Source organism: Molothrus aeneus, chromosome 14 (genome assembly GCF_037042795.1).
Source record: "Molothrus aeneus isolate 106 chromosome 14, BPBGC_Maene_1.0, whole genome shotgun sequence".
In the NCBI taxonomy this organism is placed as follows: domain Eukaryota; kingdom Metazoa; phylum Chordata; class Aves; order Passeriformes; family Icteridae; genus Molothrus; species Molothrus aeneus.
The window spans coordinates 1,199,053-1,212,419 of record NC_089659.1 but is presented as its reverse complement, the minus strand read 5'-3'; the positions used below and the strand labels follow the sequence as shown (position 1 = coordinate 1,212,419).

The window sequence follows — 13,367 nt, the reverse complement described above, 5'->3', positions numbered from 1 at the left end:
TGTATGGTGTGGTGGCTTGGCAGAAGTGGGGGTCACGGGGGTCCCTCCACACCCCTGGATGAGCTGTGTGTGCACCAAGGTCACCGCCTTGGTGGCCATGACCTGCTCCTGGAGTCACCCCTGGCAGGGACATGGTGAGCAGGGGACACCTGGCTGAGTCCCCATCTGCAGGATTTCCCAATTCCCTGGGGATGATCTGGGTCAGGGCTGGGGGTGGGGGTCCTGCATTTGGGGGGACATGGGGTGATTAACCCAGCCTGGCAAATGCAGAGCAGGGTGGGGACATCCCGAGGCTGGGGACACAGCGCTGAGAGCAGCCAGGTCCCTTGGGATGAGGGCTGGAAAACCAGTGGGGTTCAGGGAGCGTGGGGGTGGATTCCCACTGGCACTTCCACCCCAGGGCCCCCCAGGAAGGGGCCAGGGGACCCCCAGACTCCTCCACGGCTGCAGCCCCTGGAGGGGCTCCCCCAGCTCTGACAGGACCCTGCCACCCTGGGAGACCCCCCCGGGGTGCTGAGGGGGTGCCCCACATACCTGGGGACTCACCTGTGCGGGACGGGGGCAGTGCAGGGAGCGCCCCCAGGGCACCCCTGGGTGTTCGGGTTTGGGGGTGCTCCAGCGCCTGTGGGTGGCGGTGCAGGAGAACCCCAAACCCCCAATGGGGGGGGGTCCCTGCTCCTCCTCATCAGTGCCACGAGCTCCCCCGGGCTGAGCCCTCCAGCACCGCCCCCCCCCGGGTTTTGGGGTGCACTCCGTGTGGCGGGGTGGGAACAAGTTGGGGTCCACCCCCCCTCCCCCAAATCCTGCGCGTTCCCATGGCAACGCCGGATGCGAGGGGAGCCGCCCATTGGCTGCCGATGATGTCATCTCAAGGGCGGGGCACCCCCACCCCAAAAAAAAGAGGGTGGGGGAGGGGAGCTCCGCCCCACGCGGCCCCTCCCCGCCCGTGGGGGCCCCACCCCGCCCCACCCGGCACCGCCCCGGGGGCAGCGGCGGCGGCGGCGGCGGCCGGGGATGCGCTCGGAGGAGGCGCGGGGGACGGTGCGTGGGGCCGGGGGCGCGGGGGGCGCGCGTGGGGCCTGAGGGGGCCGGGAGGGGGGGGGGAATGGGAGCGCGGGGTCGGGCGGGGGGAGCGGGGAGGGAGGGGACGGGAGGGAGGGAGGGATGGAGGGGGAGGGCCCCGCCCCCCGCGCCCCCTCAGGCCTCCCCTCCCCCCTCGCCCCTCACGAGGGGGTCGCGCGTGGGGTGTCCCTCCCCCCCCAGCCGTGCGCCGCGCGCGCTTCCGGGCAGGGCGCCCCCCCGCGGCCGGGAGGTCACAGCGGCCCCGCCCTGCCCTCCCCTCCCACGCCCTTTGCTCTTAAAGGGACAGGCCCCGCTTGGGCTCCAGCCCCCCGTGCCCCTCGCCCTCCCCCCCCACACGGGCGTCCCCGCTCTGTGTTCCCTCCGTGCCCCCCCCGCCCCCGCCGTGTCCCCAGCGGCCGCCGGCGGAGGGTGGAGCGCGGAGGAAATTCCACGGGGGGGTGTGGCGGCGGCGGCGGGGTGTGACCCCCCCACGCCCACGGGTGGGGGACACGCAGCGGGGGGAGGGGGTGGGGACACGGAGGGGACAAAGCGGTGGGGGGGGGGGGGGCCGTGGAAGGCGTTTTCCCACGCTCACCCCCCCGCCCAAGGTCACCCGAAATGCCTCCTTAAGCTGTTTAGGGATAAAAACGGGGGGCACTAATTATTGCCGGGGTGTGGGGGACATAAAGCGTTGGGAGGGATGCACAGCGCCCTCCGATATGTGGGTTTGAGTGGGGGAGGGCCCGAGCCCCCACCCCGCACCCCTGGCTGGCTTTGGGGTGCACCGGGCTGAGGACGGAGGAATTCAGTTCACCAATAAAGGGGGGGAGGGTCAGCAGTGCAGGAATTTGGGGTGCAATGAGCCTCCCCCTGCCCACTCAGCTGCCCCATCCCGCACCCCCTACCCCCGCGGTGCTTTGGGGTACAAGGGACTCCCAAATTTGGGTATGGGAGGGTCCCCCAGGGGAGGACAGGGTCCCTTTTGCAGCCCCCCTCAATGAACCTGTTTGTGGGGACCCTCCTGGTGTGAGGGGCTGGTCCTGGGGGGCTCTGGGGGGACACTGAGGTCCCCAGGTGCGGGGGGCAGTTGTGTGTCTGTCTGGGGGTGTTCCCTGGTGTGTTTTTGGGGGGGTTCTGGCTGGAGGGGGTGCTTTGGGGACCTGGGGATTTGGAGGGGGTCCCTGACTGAGCGTGGGGTGTTTGACGGGTGTCTCTCCTTGTTGGGGGGTGTTTTGGGGGTCCCTGGCTTTGAGGGGGGGTCTATGGGGGTCCCTACCTGAGAGTGGAGGTTTTTGGGGGCGCTGGTAGTTTGTGAGCGTGTGAGGAAGATGCTTTGGGGGTCCTTGGCTTGTTCTGGGGGTGTTTGGTGGGGGTCCCTGGCTGAGTGTTTGTGTTGGGGGGTCCCGCCAATATGTGGGTACTGGGGGGGGGGGGTCTCTGTCTCTGTTTGGGGTTGTTTGGGGCTGTTTGGGGGGGGGGCTCTGTGTGTTGGGGGTCCCCAGGTGACGAGGCGGGTTCTGGGGACGGGGGGGTCTCTCTGGCTCTTTTTGGGGTGTGTTTGGGGGCTCCCGGTTGTACCTGGGGGTGATTGGTGGGGGGCTCTGTTCGGGGGTTCCGTGCCTCTGTGCGTCTGTTGGGGGGGGTCCCTGGCTGGGTGCGGGGGTTCGCGGGGGATCCCTGCCCTGAGCGTGGAGGCGCTTTGGGGGGACCCGGTTCTATGGGCACGGTGAATTCGGGGCTCCGTGTGTGAGCGGGTGCTCCGTGCCCGTGCCTTGGGCTCGGCGCCGGTGCCGGGGGGGTTCGGCGCCGGTGCTCGGGCTCGGTGCCGGTATCGGAAGTGCTCGGTGCCGGTGCTCGGGCTCGGTGCCGGTATCGGAAGTGCTCGGTGCCGGTGCTCGGGCTCGGTGCCGGTGCCGGGGGTGCGCTGTAGCCGCCGCCCCCCCCGGGCGGGGCCGGGCCGTGTGCGCGGGGCGCGGCGCTGGGTGTGGCGGGGCGGGGCCGCCGCGCGAGGCCGGTGCGTGGGGGCTCCGCGGGCGGGGACGGTCCCTGCGTGGGCAGGTACGTGCGGGGGGCCCGGGACAGCGCCAGGGGGTGCCGGGGCAGCGCGGGGGGTGACGAGGAGCTCGTTCGGCCGGGGGTTCCCCCGTACCGCTTGTCCCCACGCGTGCCCCGGGACCGAGCGCGGGGTGCGGTGGGGCCGGGGGTCCCGCTCGTCCCTCGGTCGTGTCGCGGTCCCGCGGGGGCGCAGCGCCGGCCGTGCCGCGGGTGGGGCCGTGCCCGGTGCCTCCCGCGGGGGCCGGGCCGGGCCCTTTAAGAAGCTCCACCCGCGGCGGAGCCCAGGTGGAGCCGCGGGGCCGTTCGCACCTCGGCCGGCGCGGCCCGGGAGATGGTGCTGCGGGCGGCGGGGGGGAGCTGCGGGCGCGGCGGACACGCGTGGGAGCCCCGCGGGTCAGTGCGTGAGTGACCTCGGGCGGGGGCGCGCGGGCCGGGGGGGCGCGGTCCCTTTAAGGCGCGGGGGGAAGGAGCGGGGCGGGGCCGCCACCGCCCCGCGCGCGGGACACGCCCCCGCCCCGCCCCGCCCGCGGGGGGCGGGGCCGCCCCGGCACAAAGGCGCGGGTGGGGGGGCGGGGCCTGCGGTTCCCGCCCTCGGCGCGCGCGGCCGCCGCCGTGAGGGGTCGGGCGGGTCCGTGAGGGACGGGCGGGCCCGGCCCCGGCCCCGCCATGCCCGGCGACCCCCGGGTGGCCCCACGCCCCGCCGGAGCCGCCCCGAGGCGCCGCCCCGGTCGGTTGGTTGGTGAGAGCCCGTTAAAAAAACCCCTTCGCCCCCGCCCCGTGCCTCAGTTTCCCCGGCTCCTCACGGGCTGCGGGTCTCTTGCAGGGCCAGGGGAAGGCGACGCCCGCCATGAGCTCGTCGGCGCTGCTGGCTGAGGGCCCCCTCGACCCCCCGGTGCTGCTGGCCGACATCAAGACGGAGCCCCCCGAGGAGCTGCTGGCCAGCGACTGCAGCCAGCCCCAGGCCGAGCCCGTCGATCTCTCCCTCAATAAATCCAAGGTGGCTCCGGCCTCGGCCCCGCCGCCACCGCCCTCCACCTCGGTCCAGTCTTCCCCCATGCTGGTGGCTCCCCCGCTTCCCGCTCCCAGCACCGTGTCCATCCCGCCCTCCGGTCTCAGCTCCACCTCGGCCATCCCGGCTGTCCTCTCACCCGGCTCCATCCTGGCCTCCACGCAGGGCAGCGGCGGGCAGCAGATCCTCCACGTCATCCACACCATCCCCTCTGTCAACCTGCCCAGCAAGATGGGAAACCTGCAGACCATCCCCGTGGTGGTGCAGTCCCTCCCCGTCGTCTACACCACCGTGCCCACGGACGGCGTCACCGCCATTACCGTGCCCCTCATCGGGGGGGACGGCAAGAACGCTGGGTCTGGTAAGGGCACCTGGGGAGAATGCTGGAATCTGGGGGGTGGAGGGTGTCTGTCCTGCCTCGTGGAGGGGCAGCCTCGAGGGGAATCTCATTTTTCACTGTGGAGTGTCCCTGCCACTGCCGTGTGCCACTCTCATACAAAGCCTCTCAGCCCCCAGCCTGTGCCCCCCAGGGGACATGGGGAGGGCAGGGACACACAGGGCATGGCACTGCCTGTTCTCCACCCATCCTGCCGCTGGCAGCCTGCCCTGCCCTTCCCACTGGCTGCCTGCTGCCAGCAGCTCTGGTTTCAGCTCAGCTGCTCTCTGTGCCCCCCACAATCCCCTTTCCCAGGACATTCCCAGCTTCCCACCTTAACCAGGGTGGGGGACCTGGATCTGCCCTGCTCTGGGCAGGAGCAGGCAGCCAAAAGTGGTGTCCCCAAGTTGTTTCCTCCCTTTGGCGGTTCTCCATCTACGCAGTTGGATTTGATTCTCTGTAGGGACAGGCTGTGCCAGGAGCACTGCAGGAGCAGGGGGAAGGAGCAGGAGCAGCCCCTGATTGGGCTGCGTGCTTTGGGGACGTCTCTGTTCTGTCCTCACCCCTTGCCTCTTTGTGCCCTAAAGCTTTTCTTTCCCGGACCCCTCCAGTGAAAATGGACCCTGGCTCCGTGTACCCCATGGACATGAACAGCGACAGCGAGGACAGCGCCTCCGAGAGCGGCCCAGCGCCTTTCCAGGACCTGCCGAGAGAGTGAGTGTCCTCCTGCCTGTGCCTCCCCACCCTTGATGGCCCTGAGCCCCCCCTGAGCCCCCCGTGGGCCGCGGGGCCGTGGCTGCAGCTCTCCCTGCTCCCGGCAGGCCGGCGGCGCGGGGGCCCAGGGCCGATTCCCCGGACCTGAAGAAGCGGCGCATCCACCAGTGCGACTTCGAGGGCTGCAATAAGGTCTACACCAAAAGCTCCCACCTCAAAGCCCACCGGAGGATACACACAGGTAGAGCTGGGATTGGTGTGCCTGGATTCCCCATGGGATGGTGCTGTGGCCCTTTGGGAGTGCTGGGTGGAGGTGCTGAGGGCTTCTCCGTTGGGAATTCCTGTGAGGGCTCTGGGGGCCCGTTGTTGTGGCAGCGCTGACCCCTCGGTGCTCCCCCGCGCAGGCGAGAAGCCCTACAAATGCACGTGGGAAGGCTGCACCTGGAAATTCGCCCGCTCGGACGAGCTCACCCGGCACTTCCGCAAGCACACGGGCATCAAACCCTTCCGCTGCTCGGACTGCGACCGCAGCTTCTCCCGCTCCGACCACCTGGCCCTGCACCGCCGGCGGCACGTCATGATGTGAGCGGTGCCCGCCGCGCTGGGAGCCGGCAGCGCCTCCCTCCCTCCATCCATCCACACCCCGCGGCTCCTGCGGGGCGGGGCGGGGACTGCGGAGCGCCGGGGCCGAGCCGTGCCCGCTGCAGGAGCCCCGCCGGCACGGCATGGGACGGCAAACAATGGATTCTGGACTGCTGCCCCTTCTCTCTTGTCCCCAGCTGTTTTTATTCCTGCGTTTGTCCTCGCCTGGAGGCTCCTTGACTCCTCACCTGGAATTGACCCAGCAGCTGCCTCTGGCTCTTCAGCCTCCTGCCCGTTGTTGTCCCCTGTGTGCTCCCTGCCCCTACCAGTGCTGGGAGCCGTGGCAAGGACAGGGGCAAGGGGTGATGGGCCCCGTGGAGGAGCTGATGGCCATTCCTGCTCCATCCCCAGACTGTCCCAGCAGGAGAAGGGACATCACCTCTCTGTGTGTCCCTCAGCACGTGCTGGGCTTCATGGGAAGTGCTGGGTGTGCAGAGAGCCAGGAGGAAAAGAGGAATCAAGAAAGGGGGAAACAACCCATCAGTGACCCACAAACAAGACTATCACCACCACACAAAGGGAAACTTTGTGGAACATGGAACTTTTCTTTTATGGAATTCTACGAGGGGGTGGGACAGGGTGGGGGGGACGAGGGCCAGCAGCTCTCGGGTTTTTTGGAAGACTCTGGGCCACTTGAAGTGTTTCTAAGTTAAACCAGCGGCTGTGGCCACACGCTTTGCTTTTTAATAATGGTTTTTGAGGAGTGTTTCTTCATCCCCCCCAGCCAACCCCCCTGGTTGCTGGAAGGGTGTCAGGATTTGGGGTTGGATGCTGAGAGCTGTTGGGTGGTGGGAAGGGTGATGGGGACCATGACACCTCCCATGCTCAGGGCAGTCCCTGTGGGGAGTTCCCAGACTCCCTCTGAGCTGGTGCTTTTGCTCTGGCTGTGTGGGGATGGGGGAACTGATGTGAGGAAAGGCTGGGGGGGCACTTCAGGGACCTGTGGCCCCTGAAAACAACTCACAGCTGCTTGGGAAAGTGCATTTCCTCAGCTTCCCATCCACCAGCCAGGGTGTGCCATGGGCAGAGCTTGTCCCTGGCCTGAGGTGGTCCCTGACCCCATGGCCTGAGGGAGAGTCTGGCTGGGCACTGGGCAAGTGCTGGGGCTGCCCCTGGCACAGCCACCCCACCCTGCAGGCCTGGGCAGGAAAGCTGCCAGGTGGGGAATGCCTGTTCAAACCTATTAATGGCAAGAGGCACTGTAGGAATAGCATGGATTGGCCTGGTCGGGGTGAGGATGTCACCTCCCACAGGGGACAGGGACAAGGCAGAGCTGTTCAAGGCATTCTGTGTCCAGAGGATGGACCAAGGGAGTCCCAGTGACCTGAACTGGATGAGCAGGACTGCAGGAATGATCTTGAATGAGCTTGTGCAGGATCTCCTGCTCCAGCTGGATCCCTCCAAATCCCTTTGGGACCTGGTGGGATTCATCTGAGAATCCTCCAAGAGTTGCTGATTCCATCACAAAGCCTCTCTTGATGATTTTGAATGGTCTTGGGACTCCAGCAGGTCCCAGCTGGCTGGAAACTGGGGACTGTTGTCCTGATTTTCCAGAAGGGCAAGAAGGAGGACCCTGGAACCCACAGGCCTGTCAGTCTCACTTCAGTGCCCAGTAAAATCCTGGAAAAGATGATTCTGGGAGGTATGGGAAGACAACAGTCATTGGTCACAGCTCCATGAGGGGAAAGTCCTGCTTGTCCAGCCTGATTTCCTTCCACAACAGGGTATCCCACCTGGCTGATCAAGGAGATGGAATCTTTTTGGACTCCAGCAAAGCTTTTGATTCTGTCTCTCCCAGGGTCCTTCTGGACAAAATGTCCAGGCTGCAGCTGGATGCACACATGGGATGGGCAGCAACTGGCTCCAGGCTTGGGCACCGAGGATGACAGAGTGGGGTGACAGCAGCCTGGCACCTGTCATTACTGCAGTGCCACAGGGCTCCAGCCTCATCCCAGTTCTCTTCATCATCCTGAAATGATGAAAGATTGAAAATCTGGGTTTTCATCATTCATCCTGATGAAAACCCACATGTAGGACTCTAAGGAATGCTAAGGAAAAAATCTCTAAATTCTTCAATTGAAGCTTTTTGGGGATTTTGCATGAAAAATGTCCCATTCCAGGGAAGAAAATTATAAAGAAATGATAAAAATTACTCCTTACAGAAATGAAAAAATCCTACTTTAAGAGGATTTGGGAATTATGTCACCTTTTGAAGAGCCTCGTGGCGCCACCTTGGGCTCGGTCGAGGCTGGAGCTTCTTAAAGGGCCCGGCCCGGCCCCACCCACAGGCCGGCCAGCGGGACCGGGGGACAACTGGGGGACAAGTGGGACCCCAACCCCACCCGGGACACGCGTGGGGCTCCCGGCATGAGGTGCCACGGGGACCCCTGCCCAAACCGGCTCCTCGTCAGCCCCGGGACCCCCGGGCTCCCCTGCACGCACCTGTGGGCACCTCGGGGGTGTCACTGGGGGCGCCCCCAGCCAGAGCCTGGGCGTCCCTTGAGGGCACAGGGTGCTGGCAGTGTGTGTCAGGGCTGGGGGCTTCCTCTGGGGGCACGGGGGGCTCTCGGGAGCTGCCCTTTGGGGGACAGGGCGCTCTTTAGGGGGACAGGTGCCCTTTAGGGGGACAGGTGCCCTTTGGGGGACAGGGCGCTCTTTAGGGGGACAGGGCACTCTTTAGGGGGACAGGCGCTCTTTAGGGGGACAGGTGCCCTTTAGGGGGACAGGTGCCCTTTGGGGGGACAGGGCACTCTTTAGGGGGACAGGGCACTCTTTAGGGGGACAGGCGCTCTTTAGGGGGACAGGTGCCCTTTGGGGGACAGGGCACTCTTTAGGGGGACAGGTGCCCTTTGGGGGACAGGGCACTCTTTAGGGGGACAGGGCGCTCTTTGGGGGTGCTGTCACCCTGTGTTAAGGTGCAGGGTGGCACTTTGGGGCACTTAGGCTCTGTGCTCGCCCTTTTTGGGGTGCTGGTAGGCAAAGCCATGCTCGGAGGACCCTCCTGTCCTTCATTGCCCAGGTTGGTCATGGGGTGCCCCCCCTCCTGAGCACCCCCAGGGCCCCGCAGTCCGTGTGTGGGGCTGGGAGCCCGGCAGTGCCTGGGGCTGCTGGGGCGGTCCCGGTGGGCGCTGCTCGCACCCAAAACCCGGCCGGGCGCGTTGCTGGGACCCGGTGGCAGCGCTCGGGCACCCGGTGGCGCCAGCGGCCCGCGCTGAGCCACGGCCGGGGAGGAGCCGGGGGATTCCCGTTCTGTGGGAGCTTCCCCGATCCCCCGATGCTCCCCCGGCACGGCTGAGGAGCCCCAAAAATGCCCATGGGAAGGCTGCACCTCGGAGTTCTGCAAGCATGGGGGCATCAAACCCTTCCGCTGCTCGGGCTGCAGCTCCTCAGCTCCGAGTGCCTTGGCAGGGACCGCTGGCACAGGGGAATGGGGGGACAGCCCCCCGGTGTTGGGAGGAGCTGCAGAGGTGTGGGGGTCACACAGGGTCCTGTGCCAAACGCCCGGGACAGAGGGACAGCAGTGCATGGGCATCACCCTGCGGCTGGAGCAGGTCCTGCCACACAGGAGCAGGTGCCCCCCCCTCCCCAGGGGCTGGCCCCGCCATCCCGGGGCTCCAGGCTGGGCTTCCCCCCAGCTGCCTCTCCTGGGTGAGGCCCTGGAGGCTTTTAATTGCTCTGAGCAGCCCCACTTGAGATCCTCACCCACATCCCTGGGCCCATTTCAGCTCAGCATGGGGCCTCCAGCTGCTCCCTGTACTGTCCTGGAGCTGTCTGAGCCCTTCCACAGCCACAAGAACTTTTCCCCCTGGCTCTCACCTTGACCTGCCCCATCCCTGTCACCTGGGCCTGTCCTGCAGCATGTGCCAAGGGCAGGGTGACCCCCAGGGAGGGCTGTGCCACCCCCGTTCTGGGCACAGGTGGTCCCTGAGCCTCAGCAAAGCCCCTCTGGCAGTGGCTTTGCTGTGGCATGAGGGGCACATCCAGCTCCACGTACCCTGGGAATTCTTCAGTGCTTGGTGGGAGCCCAGAAAACCCTCCCGGTTGTTTTCCAGGCTTGGCAAAGGTCCAAGGCTGGGGTTTGGGGGGGAAAAAGGCCGATATCATCTTCCTTGCACCCTGAATTTTTGTCCTGGAAACCCAGCTCAGCCTCAGGCCCTTCTGCTTCCTCACCTTCCTCCTCCTCTCCCAGGAACACCTGCTCCATCTCACTGCCTCCCAGTGCTCCCCCACTGCCTGACTGGGGGTACGGGGGCCTCCCCATCTCCTCTGGGCTCTTTCCCCATCCCCTGCCTGCACTTTTCCATGGCTGGCAGAAGAATTTAGCAATCCCCAAGGAGCAGTGGCTGGGAGGGGTTCTGCAGCCTTCTGGGGGGTCCTGCGGGCCGGTGTCCCCCCCGTGTCCCGGGGGACAATGGGGTGGCGGTGCCCTGGCTCTGGGATCCCCGCGGTCCCTGCGGACTGCTCCTTGTCCCTGTCCCTGTCCCTGTCGGGGGTGCCGGGGCCTCTCCGCCCGCCCGGCCGGCCGGCACTGCTCAGACTGGTTTAGCAAGTGGATGGGACGGGGCGGCCGCTTTTCCTTTGAAGGGCTCCCGGGAAGCATTTGATGGCTGGAAACCTCCCGAGGAGGAGAAAGGAAAAGACAAAAATAGGTGGTTTTGGGTTTCGGTGGGGGAGCGGGGGAGGCGCGGGGCTGCTCGGGCAGCTCTGCAGAGCTTTGTGCGCCGGCCGTGGGGACAAGCGAGCGGGGCCTGGCCACGGGGAGCCCGCGGCGGCCTCGGCCCAGGGAGGCACAGCCAGAGCGGGCTGGGTTTGTCCACCACGGTCCCGAGACAGGTGGGTGCTCCGGGGTGCACGGGGGGTTCGGGGGACAGCAGGGAGGGAAGAGCTGCTGCAGGAGGGAAAATGGGCCAGGGACCCCCAGGCAGGGCCGGGCCCCTTCCCCAGCCCCCCTCCTGGCTGGGACCTGAGGGGGGCTCTGGGGGGTCCCTTGGGGAGCCAGCCCAGTGCTGAGGTGTGAGGGGGGGACCTGAGTGGGGCTCTGGGGGGTCCCTTGGGGAGCCAGCCCAGTGCTGAGGTGTGAGGGGGGGACCTGAGTGGGGCTCTGGGGGGTCCCTTGGGGAGCCAGCCCAGTGCTGAGGTGTGAGGGTGGGACCTGAGTGGGGCTCTCGGGGGTCCCTTGGGGAGCCAGCCCAGTGCTGAGGTGTCAGGGTGGCTGTGGGGATGCTGGGGACAGGCTGGGGCTGCCTCTACCTGTGCCTGGGATCATTTGAAGAGTGAGAGCTGAGGTTTGCTTCCCAGCCTGATCCAGGTTTCCTCAAAATTCAGTGCCTTTCTTGCCTTTTAGCTCAAGTCTCTGTAATCCGGGGCTTCACCTGCCTCCTGCTCCCTTGTGAGAGGGAGGAGGGCCTGGCTGTCCTTCCTCACCATTCCCATGGACCCGGAGTGCCGGGATCCGGGATCCGGGGCTGGCTCCCCAGATCTCCCCAGCAGCCTCAGCCCCTGGGTTGGGACCCCCTCTCAGCTCCATCCCTCCCTGCACAGGATCTCCCTTCCCAAAGCCCCTCCAGCCTCTCGGTGTCGGCTTTTCAGAGGGGAATTCTGCGTGCGATGAGGTGCGATGAGGGAGGGAAACGTGAGGGAGGTCGGGAGGGAGCGCGTTGGTGGCCGGGTCACGGGAGCCGCTCTTATCTCTGCGCCATCGCGGGTGGCACGTGGGGACACAACGGGACCGGCGGCGCCCCCGGGCAAAGGGCCGGGGGCAGAGAGGGACCCAAGGCCGCTCTCCTGGGGCAGATAAGGGCACTGCCTGCCTTTGGCCCATCCCTGCCAGGAGGGGCAGCTCCACCTTTGGAAATCGTGGATTGCTCCCTGCTGGGCAGGAGCAGCCTGCTCCTGGGATTCACCCGGCTACGTGTGGGATGGAGAGAAAGGGAACACTTTTGGTTTTATAATGGAATCATGGAATGGTTTAGGCTGACAGGACCTTAAAGCTCATCCCATCCCACCCCTGCCGCGGCAGGGACACCTTCCACCGTCCCACTTAAGCTTCTTCGACCAATTTTCAAGCCCATCCTTCCTGGGAATCCCACTAATTCTCATCTCAATAACATTCCCAGCTCTCTTACTACCCTCCCTAGACAATCGATGAATTACTAACTGCTTCTCAACCCTCCAGCTATGATTTATCAACCTAGTCACAAAACAACTAATAATACCCTTAGATTAAAAAGGACACAAATGAGCCCTAATTTTAACATCCCCTCATAATCTTCCTGCTCCAAACCTCAATGTCCAGCCAGGCCTTGGGCACTGCCAGGGATCCAGGGGCAGCCCCAGCTGCTCTGGGCACCCTCACCACCCTCACTACAAACTTCCTCCTGTCCCCGTGGGGTCCTGCAGGGCTGGTGACACATCCCCCTGTCCCTGGCATCCCCCTGGGAGCCCTCGTGAGAGTTCCAGCAGCAGCACAGCTTCCCTGGAAAACAAAACCCTGCAAGGCCGGAGCTGTTCCTGTGTTTGCTCTCCCAAGGGCTCACAAGCTCTGCTCTCCAGGATGCTCAGCCCCCCCAGCTGATGGTTTTGGTCCCTGGAGTGGGGTGGCAGCTGTGACACCAAACCTCTGCTGTGGCTCCTGCTCTGAGTGGTCACAGGTCCCATGTGAAGGCCCTGGAGTGGCAGGAATGCCATGGAACAGGCTCTGCCCTGCCCTGCCAGCACTGCAGCTGCTCTCCCTTTGCCCAGGGGGGTAGAGCAGCCTCGGTCCCCACACTTCCTTCCCCTGCTCCTGTGCTCCCCTGGAGCTGCTGGGATGTCCCCAAGGTGGTGACAGCAGCATCCCTGCCTGTGTGGGATCCTGCCTGGGACACACAGGGAAGTGGGGAATCTGGGGCTGATTTGGGATGGATGAACACAGAGAGGGGGAGGATGCAGGCTCTTCTTTGGGGAGGGGTTGGGGACACTCGGGGCTGGATTATCTGGAGCAGAATGGCTTTTTTTTTTTTTTTTTTGCTTTTTTTTTCCCCCCAGTTCTTTGCCAGAAAGGTAATTTTTATTCCCTTTATCTCTGGATCTTTACACTCCTTCCTTTCCAGAAGTGAAACCCAAACACAGTTGTCTGGTGTCTCCATAGAACCCTGTGCCCTCCTACCTGTCTGTGTTTTCCAACTGTTGCTTTTTGTTGCTTTTCTTTTCCTTCAGGGTTTGTCCCTTTTATTTTTGATCCTTCCTTTTTATTTTTTATTCTTCACCTTTTCTCCCCGGGAATCAGAAGTGTGAGCAAACAAGAATTTCCTCTCAAAAGTAGTTTTGATACAAAATTAACCCATTCATGCAAAAATGGCATTTTCTTATGAAAAGTGCCCATGTGTGTAAAAAGCTGGAATATCCCCCTTGTTTCAGTGCAGGGGACTCAGTCTGGGGACAGTGGCCCAGCTGGGGGGTGTTCCAGGCCTCGAGGTTGGGACTGACCCCTCCATCCTGGTGGTGCTGGAGCTGGCCAGGCCCTGTGGC

At 64.9% G+C, this 13,367-nt stretch overlaps 1 protein-coding gene across 3 annotated transcripts; it reads left to right on the top strand.

Moving 5' to 3' along the window:
• The first annotated feature begins 966 nt into the window (after positions 1-966).
• KLF8 (KLF transcription factor 8) lies at positions 967-6,548 on the top strand. Of its 3 annotated transcripts, none has more exons than XM_066559393.1 (5): positions 967-1,041; positions 3,941-4,487; positions 5,114-5,216; positions 5,324-5,457; positions 5,621-6,548. In XM_066559393.1, exons 1-5 carry the CDS (start codon positions 1,015-1,017, stop codon positions 5,800-5,802), a joined length of 993 nt encoding a protein of 330 aa, XP_066415490.1. In that variant the 5' UTR covers positions 967-1,014; the 3' UTR covers positions 5,803-6,548. The 3 variants fall into 3 exon arrangements, with proteins under 3 accessions (XP_066415490.1, XP_066415489.1, XP_066415491.1); XM_066559392.1 differs by having other exon boundaries at positions 5,090-5,216; XM_066559394.1 differs by lacking the exon at positions 967-1,041 and adding an exon at positions 3,060-3,120 and having other exon boundaries at positions 5,090-5,216.
• The last annotated feature ends 6,819 nt before the right edge of the window (positions 6,549-13,367 follow it).